At 43.4% G+C, this 19,766-nt stretch overlaps 1 protein-coding gene across 1 annotated transcript in view; it reads left to right on the top strand.

The window, feature by feature from the left end:
- LOC143282673 (E3 UFM1-protein ligase 1-like) overlaps positions 1-19,711 on the top strand; it is a 22,913-nt gene extending 3,202 nt beyond the window's left edge. The window contains exons 3-16 of the mRNA XM_076588342.1: positions 1,306-1,432; positions 2,753-2,998; positions 4,491-4,549; positions 5,391-5,537; positions 8,142-8,317; positions 8,598-8,768; positions 10,295-10,418; positions 11,598-11,856; positions 13,026-13,192; positions 14,168-14,298; positions 15,379-15,459; positions 16,109-16,200; positions 17,547-17,758; positions 18,949-19,711. Coding sequence (XP_076444457.1) covers positions 1,306-1,432; positions 2,753-2,998; positions 4,491-4,549; positions 5,391-5,537; positions 8,142-8,317; positions 8,598-8,768; positions 10,295-10,418; positions 11,598-11,856; positions 13,026-13,192; positions 14,168-14,298; positions 15,379-15,459; positions 16,109-16,200; positions 17,547-17,758; positions 18,949-19,097 — 2,141 coding nt within the window. The 3' untranslated portion in view covers positions 19,098-19,711. The remainder of the gene's footprint in view (positions 1-1,305; positions 1,433-2,752; positions 2,999-4,490; positions 4,550-5,390; positions 5,538-8,141; positions 8,318-8,597; positions 8,769-10,294; positions 10,419-11,597; positions 11,857-13,025; positions 13,193-14,167; positions 14,299-15,378; positions 15,460-16,108; positions 16,201-17,546; positions 17,759-18,948) is intronic.
- Positions 19,712-19,766: the final 55 nt, after the last annotated feature.

Consider the following 19,766-nt stretch of genomic DNA (forward strand, 5'->3'; position numbering starts at 1 on the left):
GCCAAGGATATCAGAGACGAGCTGACAGTATGTGGAGGTATGTTGATGAACGCTCTGTGTGTGTGTGTGTGTGTGTATCCTGTACACCTCTGATGGCAAGGAGTACCTCACACCTGAACACCTGGCCAAGGAGATCAGAGACGAGCTGACAGTATGTGGAGGTATGTTGATGAACGCTCTGTGTGTGTGTGTGTGTGTGTGTGTGTGTATCCTGTACACCTCTGATGGCAAGGAGTACCTCACACCTGAACACCTGGCCAAGGAGATCAGAGACGAGCTGACAGTATGTGGAGGTATGTTGATGAACGCTCTGTGTGTGTGTGTGTGTGTGTGTGTCCTGTACACCTCTGATGGCAAGGAGTACCTCACACCTCAACACCTGGCCAAGGAGATCAGAGACGAGCTGACAGTATGTGGAGGTATGTTGATGAACGCTCTGTGTGTGTGTGTGTGTGTGTGTGTGTGTCCTGTACACCTCTGATGGCAAGGAGTACCTCACACCTGAACACCTGGCCAAGGAGATCAGAGACGAGCTGACAGTATGTGGAGGTATGTTGATGAACGCTCTGTGTGTGTGTGTGTGTATCCTGTACACCTCTGATGGCAAGGAGTACCTCACACCTGAACACCTGGCCAAGGAGGTCAGAGACGAGCTGACAGAATGTGGAGGTCCGTTGATGAATGTTTGTGTGTTGTGTGGTGCTGTGTGTGTGTGGTGTTGTGTATATATATGTGTGTTGCGTGTGTGAGTGGAGTGGGAAGAGGGGGGTGTCACTGTGTGTGTAGGGAAGACTTGATATTTACTTGATAACAGCTCTGTCAGCACAAATCAAGGAGTCACATTCACATTGTAAGGCATAATGAGAGGGAATGACAGTGTTTGTGTCTTTTCTTCTTCTTCTGCATTCATGGGCTGCAACTCCATGTGCACTCATATAAGAAGTGGGCTTTTACATACATGTATGACCATTTTTACCCCCACCATGTAGGCAGACATACTCCATTTTCGGGCTTTGTTGTTGGGTTTTTTTTTGTCTTTTACTTCTCCATTCCCATCACATAACATTAACAACCCCACACCACACCTCCCCCTGTCCTCCAGCTCCCTCCACCCCCTCCCTCCTCCTTCCCCTCCCCCTCCCCCCTCCCCACCCCCCGCAGCACCCACTCTACTTTCCCCTCACCCTTGAGTTGAAGGGGTCATTCTGACCCTTTAAAAAAAAATCTACAGGAAGCATAGACACAGCACCTTTCCCAAGGGAATGCCATGATTGACGAATGCTGATACTGGATAATGCGTGGCAGGGAGGATCAACTTGGTGGATCTGCAGCAGGCCTTGAATGTGGACCTCAGCCATGTGGAAGCCAAGGTCAACGACATGGTGAAACACGACCACAACCTCACTCTCATTCTCGGACAGCTTATTGACAGGTAAGGGCCAAGGTAGACGACGATACATACAAGATACAAGAATATATCATTTCTCAAGACGGCGATACATACAAGATGCAAGAATATTTTATTATTTCTCAAGACGACAGTACATACAGGAATAAGGATATTTTATTATTTCTCAAGACGATGATATGTACATGATACAAGAATATTTTGTTATTTCTGAAGACAACAATACATACAGGATACATGAATATTTTATTACTTCTCAAGACGACAATACATAAAAGATACAAGAATGTTGTATCATTTCTCAAGACATCAATTTATACAAGATACAAGAATATATCATTTCTCAAGACTACGATACATGCAAGATACAAGAATTAGAATTTTCAATTTAACACCCGTGGTGTTTCTTAGGATTGACTGATAAATGATGTGACGTGTGACATGCAACTGTTTCCTGAAACCAATGTGTCATGATGTAATTGGGTCTAAGTACTTAAGTATGTGAGCAGAGCGTACAAGAAAAAACATATGTACTTTTTTTTTTTTTTTTTGGACAGGCATTTACAAAAGATTAGTCTTTAAGTACTGAAATTTGTGCATTCGTGTAAAAGAGCCCTTCGTTCTTCAGAAAATAATGATTAACATTGTTTGTAGTTGTTACAGACTTGTCCTGAAAGTTTATGTTATCAAACTCCCTCTTTGTTTCAGCCAGCCTTTAACTCCCTCTGTCTGTCTGTCTCTCTGTCTTTCATCCTTCTTCTCTTTCTTCCTCCTTTCTTTCTCTCTGTATCTCTTGTGCATGGAGCGTCAGGGAGGCATCCATTGTATGCATAATTTTACATTGGTTCGTATCGTTCCGTATGGATGTTGTCAAAACACTACCATACAAAGCTTTGATAATGGAACTTGGAACTGGACAGTTCTGGTAAAATCTGTTCGGTTAAGAAAATGAACCTTTTATTAACATTTTGTTCTCTGTGACTGGCATCAAGAACAGACTGGTGGTCAGTTCTGAAATGTCCCCTTCATGGGTCGTCTGGGCTAAAAAACAACTTGATTTGATTTGATTTGATATGTGACCCCCTTCAGTATGGGGCTTTAGCCTTCTTGTGAATAAAGATCATTATCGTTAACAGAATGGTTATCTAAGGGGCTTTAGCCTTCTTGTGAATAAAGATCATATCGTTATCATAATGGTTATCTAAGGGGCTTCAGCCTTCATATGAATAAAGATCATATCATTTTCATAATGGTTATCTAAGGGGCTTTAGCCTTCTAGTGAATAAAGATCATTATCGTTATCATAAATGTCATCTCTCTCTCACCTGTTGTGTTTGTGTCCAGCTCATACCGTGACAAACTGGCGGATGAGATCAATGACCTGTTGAAGGAGCAAGGCCACGTGACGGTGGCGGAACTGGCCAAGTCGTACGACCTGCCGCCGGAGTTTGTGCGGGAGGTTGTCGAGGGGAACCTGGGTGGAGTCATCCAGGGTCACATGGACAGCCAGGACAAGGACATGATCTTCACCGACAGCTTCGTCCAGCGGATGAGGGCCAGGATCCGTGGGGCCTTCAGCGCGCTGACTGTGTGAGTTGATCGTGTGAGCTGACTGTGTGAGTTGATCGTGTGAGTTGACTGTGTGAGTTGATCGTGTGAGCTGACTGTGTGAGTTGAGTTAATCGAACTGAAGAATCAGGAATATTGAACCCTTTGACCCCTGTTGGAGCATAGAGGATATAATGTGACAACACTGGTATTATACACCAAAAACTGAAATCCTTTTGAAGAAAGTTTCCGGACTCCAAATCAAAAGCTGAACTTACCTGTATAGCGTACAGGGGTGGCCCATTGGTAACGTGTACTCTTAGGAAGCGAGAGAATCTAAGTGCACAGGACCAAATCTTAAACTCGTCAGGATTTTCTTCCCCTTGGCCTTGAGTGTTTGTCTGGATGGTAGTCATTCAGATGAGACAATAAAACAAAATCCTGTATGTAGCATGCACTTAGCGCATGTAAAAAAAACATGGCAACAATAGGGTTGTCTCTTGCTAGAGGTATTAGTGTGTGTGTGTGTGTGTGTGTGTGTGTGTGTGTGCGTGCTTGTGAATATATTTGCATGTATGTGTAGATAGAGGAAGAGGCCAGGGATTGTATGTGTGGATAGAGGGCATCTGTGAGACTGCAGATTGGTGAATAAGTTTGCTGGATGTGGCTCATTTTGATTCTTATTTTCATTTCTTACTTCCCCCCCTGAAAACGGAGTATGGCTGCCTACATGGCGGGGTAAAAACCGTCATACACGTAAAAGCCCTCTTGTGTACATACGAGTGAACGTGGGAATTTCAGCCCACGAACGAAGAAGAAGAAATACTTTCTATGTATGTTTTTTTTCTGTTTTTATTTCTGTGTAATTACTTATTTGCTTGTATTTATTTATATCATTTTTGTTTATTGTTTTTTTGTTTTTTTAAAATATTTTATGTCATTTTGCAGTGTTTTCAAACAGGCATGCATGTATGTACGCACACATACACGAGTCAGTGTTAATGGAGTGCAGTCTTTCTTTCACTCTCTTTCTCTTTGACATCACAGGAAAGGATAACTCAAAAGGCTAGAAAAAGCTAGTGCGTTTTGAGATGCTATGGTGGCTGATTCAAAGCTTAAAAAAAAATTGCCACTTCAACAGTGTTTTTTTTTTTTTATATGTGTGTCTACTTGCATCACCCCCCCAAAAACTTCTTCTGTTGAATTACGTCTCTCTTTCTTTGATTTCCTAGTGTCTTCCTCATTTTTCAAATGAAGGATACGCCCAGTTTCTCTTCCAGTAGTTTCCTGAAGCCTGCTGACCTCTTTGTTCTTTGTTTTTTGAGGACCTGTTGTGTTTGTTTGGAGAATAGTGTTGTCTTTGTTGTTTGGTTTTTGAGGACCTGTTGTGTTTGTTTGGAGAATAGTGTTGTCTTTGTTGTTTGGTTTTTGAGGACCTGTTGTGTTTGTTTGGAGAATAGTGTTGTCTTTGTTGTTTGGTTTTTGAGGACCTGTTGTGTTTGTTTGGAGAACAGTGTTGTCTTTACTGTTTCAGTCCAACCCCTGTTGGAGGAATCCGCGTGAAGGCCGGCTGCCAGGAGAGATTATTTCACTGTAAGTATTGATGCATTGTTTGTAAAGTGTTGAGTGATTTACAGCCTGTGACAGTAACTAACAGAGAAGTGAGTGTGTGATGAAGCATGTAGCGCTGCAATGCACTTACCAGCACACAAGCATGGGCACACGTACATGCGTGTACACGCATGTGCACATGTTTCTGGACATGTTCCCACACCACAACAGTTCACCACACATTAACGCAACATCAGACCATGAAACAACACGGCATGAGAGCCTTTTGGGTCTTCAGCTGTACGAACTTGGAATTCACTGACATCTCAGCCCCTTGCAGTCCTTCACTCATATCCTTTGAAATAAATCTAAAAGCATTCCTTTTCAAGCAGTCTCTTCGTGATTAAGGCACTCCAGTTAATATAAGAATTTTGTGGATTGACTGTATTTCCTCTGTCATATTTCTGTTTGTGTGCTTTGATACATGTGCCAGCTCTGTATGTATGACGGATGAGAGGGAGAGGGTTGAAGGGGAATGGAGAAAGAGTGGTCATGAATGGTTCTTGTAATTTTTTCACTTTTTTTTTTGCATGTAAAGTGCCCTGAGCTCTTAGAGAGAAAACGGTCCTATATTAATGGACATTGTTATTATTCTGTATGTATTTGTGTATGAGGGTGTGTTTTTGTGTGCTTTGTGTCTGACATTGTACAAGCACTCCATGCCATTCTAAATTCCTACAATTGTCTTTCTATAAGATTTCCAGTTTACGTTTTTATTTGCGATTGCCCACAATAAACATGGTAATAAAAACATATTCTAATCTGTTCCATCCGTTCTGTTCTATTTTATTTTATTCCATTCTATTCAAATGCCTGTCTGCAGCATTGCTAGATGAACTGTTGAAGCAAGGACGAGTGCTGGGCAGCGTTTCAGGCGCTCGGCAAGATAAATCCATATTCTACCCTGAAATCTACACCCGGGCCCAGAACCAGTGGCTGGACAGTTTCTATGCCCAGAACGGGTATTTAGGTGAGTGGTACATGAATATGGGTAGATATCTCTTGAGAGGCTAATGTGTCTGTTTTTTTCTGTTTGCTTTTTTCTATTTTTTTAATTCTCACACTTGTAGAAGGCTTTTGATTCATGTCAGTGTCTTTGTCATGCATTTTGGTGTCAAATACTGTACCATGTCAAACTGATGCAAACTAGGCCTATTGGTTTGCTCTGTTTGGCCAGAATTTGCGACTAACTCAGTAAGAACACATCCCACTCTTAGCTTGCCATCTGCTTGCCAGCCAAATGCCATATTCAGCCAGAACTGTTGAATCATTCCCATGACCATCACTCACTGAGATAAATAGATTAACAAGTTGTTCTGCCATAGCTGGCCTTTAATGCTATTGAAATGTTATTTTCTTCCATGCTTGTTGTTTTGTGTGACATTCTGGAGCATTTTTCGTCTCAGAATTGAAGTCATATTCATTGCTTGCGTCAGTTCTGGACATTTGGTTTGATGTTATGTTTTTTGCTCAGTCTCTGTCTTGTTTTACTTTCTCTGTCGGTCTTGAAGTTTTGGGAATGACCTATTTTGATCCATAGGCTTTGCATGCCACCCGGCAATGGCTGAATCCATGAGGCTTGGATAGTGCTGTCTCAAGAGACTATCTCTGGTCCCATAGCCCATAGGTTTTCCCATATGTAGTTGGGCCAATGCGTCTTTGGAGACAGTGAAAATTTTGACCAAACAGAGCGAAAAAGTGGGTCTAGTTTGCATCAGTTTGAAATGGTAAGTACATTTAACCAAGCAGGCAGTACACTACAAACTCCCATTTTTATAATGAACTGGGTATTTGCATTTTATCCTTGTTTCTGGCTTTTTCTTTTCTATCTGTGATCTCTTTCTTTACGATTTTTTTTTCTGCCTTGCTGATCCATTCACCTGTATTTTCTCATACAAAGCCTTGACTAGTTTTTGTATTATGTGTGCCTTGATAATGGGATGCTGTGGATATGTTGTGTTTTTTCTTTGTTACCCAGACAGGTGAGGTGCCTTTTGGCAAGTTTTGTATGCTTCATTGTGTATGATTTTGTGTGTCATATATAATTATGTTTGTGCTCAGGTTAGTTGTTTTTTTGTTTTTGTGTGTGTGTTTTTCCTGACAGAAAATTGAAAGAATGGTCAATGTCAGAAGCCTGTTGTAGTCTATGTGCATGAATTTGACTGTACTTGTGCCGGATTTTCTAATCTGTTGTTTCTGTTTTGTTTTGTTTTTTGTTTTTAACTCTGCAAAAACATTTTCTGACATGTCTGGGTCTGGACAAGGTGAAGGCTGGGCTATAATGATGTGATGTGATGTGTACGACAGAGTACGACTCTCTGACGTGTCTGGGTCTGGACAAGGTGAAGGCTGGGCTATAATGATGTGATGTGATGTGTACGACAGAGTATGACTCTCTGACATGTCTAGGTCTGGACAAGGTGAAGGCTGGGCTATAATGATGTGATGTGTACGACAGAGTACGACTCTCTGACATGTCTAGGTCTGGACAAGGTGAAGGCTGGGCTATAATGATGTGATGTGATGTGTATGACAGAGTATGACTCTCTGACGCGTCTGCGTCTGGACAAGGTGAAGGCTGGGCTATAATGTGATGTGATGTGTACGACAGAGTACGACTCTCTGACATGTCTAGGTCTGGACAAGGTGAAGGCTGGGCTATAATGATGTGATGTGTACAACAGAGTACGACTCTCTGATGCGTCTGGGTCTGGACAAGGTGAAGGCTGGGCTATAATGATGTGATGTGATATGTACGACAGAGTACGACTCTCTGACATGTCTAATTCTGGACAAGGTGAAGGCTGGGCTATAATGATGTGATGTGATGTGTACGACAGAGTACGACTCTCTGACATGTCTAGGTCTGGACAAGGCGAAGGCTGGGCTATAATGATATGATGTGATGTGTACGACAGAGTACGACTCTCTGACATGTCTAGGTCTGGACAAGGTGAAGGCTGGGCTATAATGATGTGATGTGATGTGTACGACAGAGTACGACTCTCTGACGCGTCTAGTTCTGGACAAGGTGAAGGCTGGGCTATAATGATGTGATGTGATGTGTACGACAGAGTACGACTCTCTGACATGTCTAGGTCTGGACAAGGTGAAGGCTGGGCTATAAGGATGTCGTGTGATGTGAAGGCTGGGCTATAATGATGTCGTGTGATGTGTACGACAGAGTACGACTCTCTGACATGTCTAGGTCTGGACAAGGTGAAGGCTGGGCTATAATGATGTCGTGTGATGTGTACGACAGAGTACGACTCTCTGACATGTCTAGGTCTGGACAAGGTGAAGGCTGGGCTATAATGATGTCGTGTGATGTGTACGACAGAGTACGACTCTCTGACATGTCTAGGTCTGGACAAGGTGAAGGCTGGGCTATAATGATGTCGTGTGATGTGTACGACAGAGTACGACTCTCTGACATGTCTAGGTCTGGACAAGGTGAAGGCTGGGCTATAATGATGTCGTGTGATGTGTACAACAGAGTACGACTCTCTGACGCGTCTGGGTCTGGACAAGGTGAAGGCTGGGCTATAATGATGTGATGTGATGTGTACGACAGAGTACGACTCTCTGACGCGTCTGGGTCTGAGCGACGTGAAGAACACAATCAGGAAGCGGCTGAAGGGGGAGCGACTCCTGATGCTGGGCTCCTGCTGTGTGGGCCCCGCCCTGCAGGACCAGGTGTCGGCCAGCGTGGAGGACGCTCTCACCAATGACACCTGGGTGGATGTCAAGGTGTGTGTGGGGGTGGGAGGGTGTGTGTGTGTCTGTATGTCTGCGTGTGTGTGTGTGTGTGTGTGAACAGCTCGGATACAGACTAAACAATGTTAGAATAAAAAAAATAAGTTAATAACACTTTGTATCAGTACTGATTTGTTTCTGTTGATGATAACAAACATTTTTGATACCTTTCCCAGTTTGTATGTACGAGAGAGAGCGACACAGAATTTACTGTTCAAACGGAATACCGCACAGAATGAAATAGATGAACTGGAATTTTGCTGCTTTTCTTCAGACTATGTTACCCTCGTCACTCAGTCGCAAGGACATCAGCGAACTTGTGTCGCACATTCTGCGAGACCACCAAGGGGCTTTTGTATGTGGGGATTCCATTGTGGCCAGTCAGAAGTTGGTGACCAACAGCGGCAGATTGTTCACTGACCTCATCAGACAAAAGGCGGAAAAGGTGGGTGAAATAGTTGAGTGTGGGAATTTTTTATTTTACCTGAAAAATTTAGGGTTTAGTTTTTTGTGTTGTTTATCTGACGAATGAGAAGTTTTTTGTGTCACACAACGAATTGTTAACGTGTAAGTGTGACTTGTGAAATAGTTTTTCATTATATGGACACAGAAAGAGATGTGTGCACTTAAGAAAAAAAAGTATAAGGGAACAAGTTTTGAGGATAAACTCCGCTTATGAGGACTTGGAAGCGTAACGGTTTAGCACTCAGTTTGCTTGTCTCACAACCCAGTCTCAAATTTCTTGCTGATGATTTGAAGCACCCTTGGGTTTTCAGTGACCTTGAAATATGCTGTACTGGTTCTGAGTGCGCACACCTGTAATTTCTCATCAAGGATAATGTCTGAGATTTTATATTTGCTCTTTTTCTTCATTGATCATTGTGCAGATCTTTACACATACAGATTTTTATTTGGATTTTAATTGATTGTTATCTTTGTTTAGGTATGGAATCACCTTGTTTATTTTGTTGTTGTTGTTCATGAAATTTCTGCAGAGTTAAGTTCACAAAACTTGATGATATTGTAACACTACAGTGAATTTGTTAAATCAGTTCACAAACCTTATTTTTTTAACATTGGATTGATTTTTGTCAGATCAGTTCACAAAACCTGATTTTGTAACACTGCATTGAATTGTTAGATTTGTTCACTAACTTGATTTTTTTAACACTGCGTTGATTTGTTAGATTTATGCACAAAACTTGATTTTGTAATACTGCATCGTTTGTTTCTGAAGACCTTTTCTTTCAGAGGCAAAGAATAAAGAAACCGGTTTGAAACTTGAAACTGATGATTATCCAAAGAGACTGAGGCCACTGCCAGCAGAACACAATGTTAATTGTGCACGCTGGGAAAGTATCATTTGATCGTGGTCACACATGGCCTCAAAGCTCTGCTTATTTCAGTGATTGATGCAAGCTTACAGTTGGACCATCAGCAGAGTGAGAGCTTTATGATCAGTGGTTTCTCCACTGCAGTGGAAATTCATAGACAGCTTTTTTTTCTTCTCTTTTCTTTTCTTTTTTGTGAAGGATGACCACTTTCAAACTAGGAGGCAAGATTGCACTGGCTTTCATTGCAGCAGCCTTTGGTTTAGTTGTCCTTTGGGGACCATCCCATCGCTGACTGTCCTAAAGCCCTCTTGGCCGAGAGAGTGGGGATGCATTTTGGGCAAGACGCTTTCCACTGTCACTAAATTCTAGTCTAGATTATTGGGACAGCAGTTGCATTCTCTGCTGTTCTCATGGTCATAGTTGGACGCGTCTGACTTTGATACATGTAGACATACCCACACAGGATGTTCAGGAAAACCCAGCCCTGTCTGACTTTGATACATGTAGACATACCCACACAGGATGTTCAGGAAAACCCAGCCCTGTCTGACTTTGATACATGTAGACATGCCCACACAGGATGTTCAGGAAAACCCAGCCCTGTCTGACTTTGATACATGTAGACATGCCCACACAGGATGTTCAGGAAAACCCAGCCCTGCTGAAAGGAGACGGAGACAGAACCTCAGCTGCCAAGATGGCCGGACTTGAGGATGCTGGGAAGGAGGACAAGAAGGACCAGCGAAGAAAAAAGGCTGCAGGTACAGGTTTTGGTAGTTTCTGCTTTAGTTCCTCAAGGTGGCGTCACTGCATGTGGACAAATCCATATGCACTCGACCATATCTGCCGAGCAGGTGATGGACTGCAGCATAACCCAGCACGCTTGTCAGGCCTGGAGTGATGCAGATATGTTTGTGTACCTGTCAGAGTGAATTTCTTCAACAGAAGACAACACTTTAGTTGCCTTTGGTTATTTTTCAGTGCGCCAAGTGTGTGCTGCACACGGGAATTTGTTTTATCGTCTCATCCGAATGACTAGATGCTCAGTTTGATTTTGCAGTCAAATTAGGGAAAAAGGGCGTGATTGGAAATCAATCCCAGGCCCTCACCTACACTGCTTCCATCTTCCTTCAGCACCAACAAACACCCCTCTGTCCAAATCCTCTTTCAGCACCAACAAACACCCCTCTGTCCAAATCCTCTTTCAGCACCAGCAAACACTCCTCTGTCCCAACAAACACTCCTCTGTCCCAACAAACACTCCTCTGTCCAAATCTTCCTTCAGCACCAACAAACACTCCTCTGTCCCAACAAACACTCCTCAACAAACACTCCTCTGTCCCAACAAACACTCTGTCCCAACAAACACTCCTCTGTCCCAACAAACACTCCTCTGTCCAAATCTTCCTTCAGCACCAACAAACACTCCTCTGTCCCAACAAACACTCTGTCCCAACAAACACTCCTCTGTCCCAACAAACACTCCTCTGTCCCAACAAACACTCCTCAACAAACACTCCTCTGTCCCAACAAACACCCCTCTGTCCAAATCCTCTTTCAGCACCAACAAACACTCCTCTGTCCTAACAAACACTCCTCTGTCCCAACAAACACTCCTCTGTCCAAATCCTCCTTCAGCACCAACAAACACCCCTCTGTCCAAATCCTCTTTCAGCACCAACAAACACTCCTCTGTCCTAACAAACACTCCTCTGTCCCAACAAACACTCCTCTGTCCAAATCCTCCTTCAGCGCCAACAAACACCCCTCTGTCCCAACAAACACTCCTCTGTCCAAATCCTCTTTCAGCACCAACAAACACTCCTCTGTCCCAACAAACACTCCTCTGTCCCAACAAACACTCCTCTGTCCAAATCCTCTTTCAGCACCAACACTGTGTGGTTTTGTGTGTTAAGGAGATGATGTGTTTTGCTGGGCAGCGGGCAGCAAAAAGGAGGGCACAGGCGGGCGAGAGGTGAAGACCAAATCAGCAAAGAAGAAGGGCAGGGGTGCCCGGGAGGTGGAAGAGGACTCCGATGACGACGGGAGAGGGGGGGCAGCAGGGGGGAGCAGTCGAGGGCAGCAGGAGTCTGCGGCTTTCATGGAGGTGAAGGAGATACAGGGGGTGTTGCAGTCGCAGGGTTCCCTGGCCGACTGCCCCAACACCCTGCTGAGGGACATCGCCACCCAGCTCCACAGGTGGTGTTGCATTTCCTTCATTCCTCTCAGCATTCCTTTTATCCACACACCCCCCACACACACACACCCACCCCCAACACCCTCCCTCAGCATTCCTTTTATCCGCCCCCCCCCCCCCTCCACCTCTCTGTCAGCATTCCTTTTCTCCCCTCCCCCCCACTTCCTCACTCTCTCCCCCTTTGTCAGCATTTGGTTTCTCACCCCTCAGCCCATATGTCAGCATTCCCTTTCTCACCCCTGCCCCCCATTGTCAGCATTCCCTTTCTCACCCCCGCCCCCCCCCCACCCCCCATTGTCAGCATTCCCTTTCTCACCCCAGCCCCCCCCTCCCCCCGCCCCCCATTGTCATCATTCCCTTTCTCACCCCCGCCCCCCATTGTCAGCATTCCCTTTCTCACCCCCGCCCCCCATTGTCATCATTCCCTTTCTCACACACCCCCCTCCTGCCCCCCATTGTCAGCATTCCCTTTCTCCCCCCCCCCCCCCTGCCCCCCATTGTCATCATTCCCTTTCTCACCCCCGCCCCCCATTGTCAGCATTCCCTTTCTCACCCCCGCCCCCCATTGTCAGAATTCCCTTTCTCACACCCCCCCCTCCTGCCCCCCATTGTCAGCATTCCCTTTCTCACCCCTGCCCCCCATTGTCAGCATTCCCTTTCTCACCCCTGCCCCCCATTGTCAGCATTCCCTTTCTCTTCCCCCCCTCCTCCACCTCTCTGTGAGCATTCGTTTTCTCCCCTCCCCACCCTCCCCCACCCCCCTCTCTGTCTGCATTCCTTTTCTCACCCTCCTACCTCTATGTCAGGATTCCTTTTCTCACCCTCCTACCTCTATGTCAGCATTCCTTTTCTCACCCCCACCCCCCCACCCTCTCACTCTCTCCCCCTTTGTCAGCATTTGGTTTCTCACCCCTCAGCCCATATGTCAGCATTGCTTTTCTCACCCCTCAGCCCATATGTCAGCATTGCTTTTCTCACCCCTCAGCCCATATGTCAGCATTCCTTTTTTCACCCCCGCCCCCTTTGCCTACATAGTGGGGTAGAAACTGTCATACACGTTACAGCATACAAGTGATCCTTAAGCTCACAAACACATAAGAAAAAGAATATGACGCCAAATCATTTTCTTTCATATGACTGATTGATTTTTTATCTTTCTCCCCACTTTCAGGCCTCTCACCCGTCAGTATCAAGAGGTGGCCAAGTCCATCTTTCTGCAGACTTCAGGCACAGGCACGAGCGCCGACAGAAAGAAGGCATTTGGAGAGCTGCAGGACAAGATCTCAGGCTTGTGGACAAACGTCCATCTCTTTGAGAAGGGCCTTAAACTCTTCAAAGGTGACTGAGCACTGTTCTCCTTCATAGTTGTGAAGACTGGGATAATAGTAATGCCTGGTTTGTAATGTAAAAAAAAAAAAAAAAAAAAAAGATAAATAAATGCTGCTGCTTATTGTATTTTGGTTACTAGTGTTTGGCTGGTGTTAGATTATTTTTGAATTTGTAATGGACCCATCCAGTCTAGTATGTATACATGTGCTTTTAGGTATTACTTTGGTATTATGTACTCCAAATCTGTATCACTGATGCAAATAACATTTTCCCCCTGAATTCAAAATGTAAATAGATCTGATATTTCAAGTGACAAGTCATTTCTTATCATGAAACGAATGCACACACACACACACACACATCTTTTCTTTTAATTCAGGGTTCCAGTTATGAGGTAGAGAGAGTGAGAGTGAGTGGTCATGAGTGGTTTATGTCATTTGTAATTAAAAAAAAAACTAAGTTTTTTCTTTCACGTAAAGAGCCCTGAGTTCTTATCCTCAAGGCTGAAAAGAACATTATTGTTGTTGATGTGTATCATTTCTTTCTTTCCTTCTGTATTTGTGGGCTGCAGTTTTACAGGCCCATTCGTATCTAGTATAGTATGTATGGCCATCTTTACCCAGCTGTGTGCAGGCAGCATGCAGATGTGTTCTTGTTTCCATTACCCACCAAAAACTGACATTGATTAGGGGATCCTTTACCGAAATATGTGCATAGTTGATCTTCGAAATGTGTGTCCACAGAGAGGGAGTTAAGGCACTAGCAGGATGGCACATACATTGGCCTGGGAGATCGGCAAAATCTCCACCCTTAGACCACCAGGGGCTGATATCAGGATCGAACCCAGGACCGTCAGATTGAATGTTCAGTGCAGTGACCACTTGGCTGTTGTGCCCGTCAGGTGTGTCATTAGCTGAGTGATTGTTTTACTCTGTGTGTGTATGTGTTTTCAGGTTTGTGTGTTTGTGTGCGTTTTATTTTCAGACGTTAATCAGACAAACCTGTGTCGCCATCTGCTGAAGACTCTGTGTACAGACATCACCAACCTGTTGCTGAACGCCATGGCAACAGAGCACATGCTGACCACCTCAGAGGACACGAACTTCACACCAGAGGTAACACATGACACACCATCTTTGTTTCTCTTTCACAAGGGAAGAGTATGAGCTTCACAGTGATGGGGGCGTCTGTAAATGGCTGACCAGTCCAGTCGGGGCTCTGAAGTATTGGTGGCACTGCCGACAGAGGTGCAGCTGGTGCTGTGGAGGTGTGGCTGGGTGAAGTGCCATCTTGCATTGCTGCCATTTCAGAATGGTGTTGCTGATCCTCTGCTCCTCACAGACAGCGACACTAGACTGGACCCGGCTGTGCCATGCTGAGTGACTGGAGGCTAGAGTTTCCCATGTGTTTGGTCAATGCCATGCGCTTGAGGGAGGCCCTTTGTGAATCTTTGTCGTACTTCTTCTGGTCACTGCTATGCATGCATGATATATCACAGTGATGGCTGATGTCAAATAGTTTCCTTCTGTTATGAAAACTCAGTCATCAAATGTAGAATGGAGAAATGTGGTTTATCTCTATGTGGTCACTGATCTTTTCTTTTTTTCTTTTTTTTTTTTTGGTCAAAATTTAAAATGTTTCTTTTTGTTGTTGTTGAGTTTTTATGTGTGTGTTTCAAAGTATCTGTTGCTATTTGTGCACAATTTTGCTTTGCTTTTGAAGAATCCATTTCTGTGCGAGTGTATGTGTTTTTTCCTTGTTTTGTCAGATATGTTGCGAAAACTTAATCAATAATTGTAGGATGGAGAAATATGGTTCATTGCTGGTCATTGCCTGTTATCCTTTTTCTCTGTAATGATCCTTTTTTCTGCAAGATTTAAAATGTTTCTCCTTGTTTTCAAAATTTGTTTATTTTAAAGTGTCTCTTGCTATTTGAGCATGTTTTAGCTTTGTTTTCAAAGAATCCGTTTCTGTGTGAGTGTCTATGTTTTTGCTTCTTTTTTGAGATTTTTATGTAGATAATTTTATGTATATATTCATGGATACAGTTGGAGATGACATGGAAGGTTTAATCCACTAGTTTTAGTTGTAATTTTTTAACTATTAGTTATGAATGTGACTTTTCAACAATTAGTTCTGGATGTGATTTTTCAGCCATTAGTTCTGGATGTTTTTTTGTGTGTTTTTTTTTTCAGGCCCGACTGAAGTTGATCAGCAATTTGCCAAAGGATGTTCAGGCTCCACTGTCCAGAATGCACATCGCCTTGAACGGTCAGGTAAGAGCTGACCCTCTTGTTACAGGTGTGAAGAACTCTCAAAGGTGACTCCTAATGTTAAGCTGTGACACTGACCTACTCCTGTTGTCACAATTTTAGACATCTTACATATGGACATTTATTTTGGTGATTTTGCAGAACTGTGTTTGATATGGAGACACTGTAGCAGAATTGGTCAGGAGTGGAGTTCTGATCCAGTTCACCTGCGATGAAGGTTGAAGGCCCTGTTTCAGCATGGTGCTGTTTTTCTTAGGACTGATTTTCCTCTCTCTGCATGCGTACCTGACTTTTGTTGGGGAAGGTTAAAGTGGTGGAAGGTGAGAACTGGGCCCTACCTTCCTATGCTGAGCCCTGGACACAGTGGCTGTGATTTCACTGCCCTGATGGCACTAACATTCTATGGGGACCCTCCATCTTTTTTTTTAACTGTATTTCACATGATACATAACGTGTGTCTGTTCCATGATAATATTGTGAGTACTGGTCATGTACATATGCAGGTGATCCACATAGTGTGTGCATGTGCATGCATGATTATGCTTTCAATTTTTATAGAATGTCAACACATAGAATGATGTACACACAGAATGATTAAATGATCTACACGGTAGAATGACCAACACAGAGAATGATGCACACACTTTTCCAGAGCCTTGAGGATTTCCTGACTCCCATGGAGCAGTTTTGCAGCAGCAGCCATGTGAGCATCATGCTCAAGAAACCAGACAAACGCAAGGAAAGGTGAGCTGGAATTGCAGCTTTTTCTTCTCACAATGCAAGGCTTTTGTGTTCAGGGATGTGGGAGTGGTCATCTTGAAGTTGAAAATTTATTTTGCTGGAAGTTGGATGGTTTTTGACTCACTTGTGTAAACAAAGCGAGTCCATGTTTTAACCCGGTGTTCGGTTGTTTGTGTGTGTGTCTGTGTGTCCGTGGTAAACTTTAACATTGACATTTTCTCTGCAAATAGTTTGTCAGTTGACACCAAATTAGGGATAAAAATAGTTTAAAAAATTCAGTTCTTTCCAGTCATCTTGTTTAAAACAATATTGCACCTCTGGAATGGGCACAAAAAAATAAAAAATGAAGCCTGATTATATGCAAACTGCATTTACTGTTATATTTTTTTGTATTCTCTAAACTTGGCATTTTGATCTGATATTCTGACACAACAACAAGAGCAGTCATTAGTATCATTTTTTGTTCAAACAGGAACTTCTTTTGCTAAGCATGGAAGTTTTATTTATTTTGCAAACGTTTTGGTGCAGATAGTAAAAAAAGGGAAATTACTCTGTAATTAATGTTAGGGGACTTAATTTGCCACAAGTGAGCCTTGAGGGCCTTGCCTCTCTTGTTTTTTTCTGTGAGAAAGCTTGTGCTCATTGTTAATCAGTGGGTCTGTTTTTGTTTGTGTGGGGAGCAGGGAGGGGTGCATGCATTGTTTTTCCAGTTTTTGGAGCTTTTCTTTGAGAATGGGAGAGTGTCTGTTTACCCCATGATTTTAGTATTTGGGTTTGAATATCATGTGTTTCTGTTTTCACCATGATTTTTATTGTCGGGGCTTGCGTTTGTGTGTGTGCCCGTTTTCACTATGATTTTTATTGTAGGGGCTTGCGTTTGCGTGTGTGCCGGTTTTCACTATGATTTTTATTGTAGGGGCTTGCGTTTGCGTGTGTGCTGGTTTTCACCATGATTTTTATTGTAGGGGCTTGTGTTTGCGTGTGTGCCTGTTTTCACTATGATTTTTAGTTTGGGGCACTCCTACCAGGCAGTTTCAATACAGCGCAGCAACCTTTTTCTTTTCTTCCCCCCCCCCCCTTCCCATCCCCCAGAATGTTTATCTGTTTACCTATAAAAATGAAAGTCTCTTCAGAATGTAGTTATTGCCATGTGATCTCTAATGTGGAATGAATGCATAATTCATCTAGGATGAGAAATATATTGTGTATTTTATGTGTGTTTGTGATTCCCATTTCTTACTGTTGCCAGTCTGCAGAATGGGTTCAAATAAATGACCTTTCAGCATCAATCCCTCTTGTTACCAGCTTCAAGTTTAAAAATGATACTGAAAGAAGAATTCCCTTTCCAGGCAGCTGGTGTTTGCTCACCGCCAGTCGTTAGCAGAACAGCTGCGAGGGGAGAGTGAGGCGGCCATGGCTCTGCACCTGGCAGTGGTGATCCTGTTCCAGACCCTGACCCAGGCCATGGTGCACGCACCTGGCCGCCTGGTGCCTGCTGTCCTCGCTCACCTGCACGAGCTGATGGAGGAACAGGTGTACACGCAACTCACACATTTTCAAGGTATGTTCACGTGGATTGGAGGTACCCTCAGCTTTTTAAGAAGCTTTCTGAATTCAGTGAATGTACAGTTCAGACTGGGAGGAGAGTTGCCATGGCAGAACTGGTCAGACATTGGACTTTGGATCCAGCGTTCCCCAGTGATCAGGGTTTGAGGTCCCGCTTTGGCATGGTGTTGTGTCCTTGGGAAAGCCACTTTACTCTGATTTTCCTCACTCCATCCAGGTTTGAACAGGTACCCAACTTCAGCTGGGGAGGGTGAAAACAGCGGAATGAGAGGATTGGGCCCAGCCTCCCTTTCCTGAACCCAAGACACTGAATATGAAATCACTGCTCTGATGACCATAAAAGGCTATGGGACCTTCAGCCTGTAACTGTAACAGCTCACACACCCTGTAACAAGTTATATCATGCTCCCACTGAGGGGGAAAAAAAATCCCTAAAATTATTTTACTTTTCCACTGACATTCAGATATTCGAAAAGTGGGAGCTTACTTTCACAGCTCATGTGTTGGGTTGGAGTGTAGTCAGCTGTTGTACTTTAGAAGTCTGAGACTGGATCTTCTGAAGTAAGAACTCAACAGTTAGTGTAGATACAACGCCCAGAGGAATATTGAAACTCGCAGAGCCTGACTGAAGAGATGAAGACAGGATTCTGAAAGAACAGATGGTGAGGGAATTACTTCCTCAAGCAATGGTGAAGGAATTAAGTAATGTTTTGAACATGAGCCAAGGGTTGTCAGATTTTTGGCAGGGGAGGTTCATGTAAAGTTTGACATTTACTTGTCACACATTTTAGTGAACAGCGAGCATGCCTCAAGATGCATCTATTGTCATAAATGTGCATACAGCTAAACTTACACTTTCAGTGCATGTTCAAGAAAAAAACAAGTATTCTTTCCATCTGCTAAAGGTGTTTGTTCCCAAGCTTTCTGCAACATTCCAGAGAGTCTGTGAGAGCACTGTATGCTGCTCATTGATGTGTCTATGTTTATGTCTATCTGGGGAAAAATGTTCGCTGTTCATCTCATTGTCAGTGACATGGTTTTTCTGGCCTAGTCAACATCAGTTTTATTACTTACTGCATAGTTTAGTGAATGTTCATGTTCAAAGTTGTATCTCATATCATGCCTGACACAAGACCTTAATTTAACACCTCATCCCAGTGAACGTGCTTTGTTGTCTGTAACCAGATCTGGTGGTGCAGAGACTGCAGGCAGAAGGCAGCAATGACCACAGCACAGTGGAAACATTGACCAAAGAACTGGACAGTCTGCTGTCACAGGTCAAGGACATCGCTCTCACTACCAAACGCAAAACACACACACATGATGATCAGTGAGCAGCAGGATTATAAAATATACAGTCATGTTATTTATTGTGTATGAAATGAATAGTATATTAACGACCAAACCAAGAAAGAGAAAATTATCAACTTGATGGGTTTTGATGTACTGGCTTTGCTATGATGTGAAAATGAAGCTTCAGCTTGTTCAAAAACAAGTGTTTGAACCTGAACGTTCAAGCAAGTAAAACGTAGAGGATTTTTTTTTTTCAACATAAACAAAGCAAAACCAAGTTTGTGAGAGTAAAAGAATTAGATTAGCTCTGAATACTCATTTGCCACCAAGTTATTCTTTTGACACAGGGTAATTGCATCAACTTGCTTTGTAAGTTTATAAAACAGTGCTTGCACTTGACAAGAAACAGGGAAATGAGATCCTCATTATTTTGGGAAACATGGCGGACTGTTTTGCTGTTACGTAATACTGCACTACACAGGAGTTCAGCTACCAATCAAAAATTATGACGTACTTGGTAATGGGAACGGAAATGTTGTGTATCAGGTAATGAAGCCCACCAAAGGTTTCACACGCTCACTAAATGTGTATTAGAGATGAGGTGAAAGTTTTCTTCCCGATACGCTCTTTTATGGATTAAAGAAATGTTTGGCGTGTCTGAGATCTTCATGTACCGTGTGAATGGATATTGTCCGTCTCCCACTTGTTCA

Source organism: Babylonia areolata, chromosome 6 (genome assembly GCF_041734735.1).
Source record: "Babylonia areolata isolate BAREFJ2019XMU chromosome 6, ASM4173473v1, whole genome shotgun sequence".
Classification (NCBI taxonomy): Eukaryota; Metazoa; Mollusca; class Gastropoda; order Neogastropoda; family Buccinidae; genus Babylonia; species Babylonia areolata.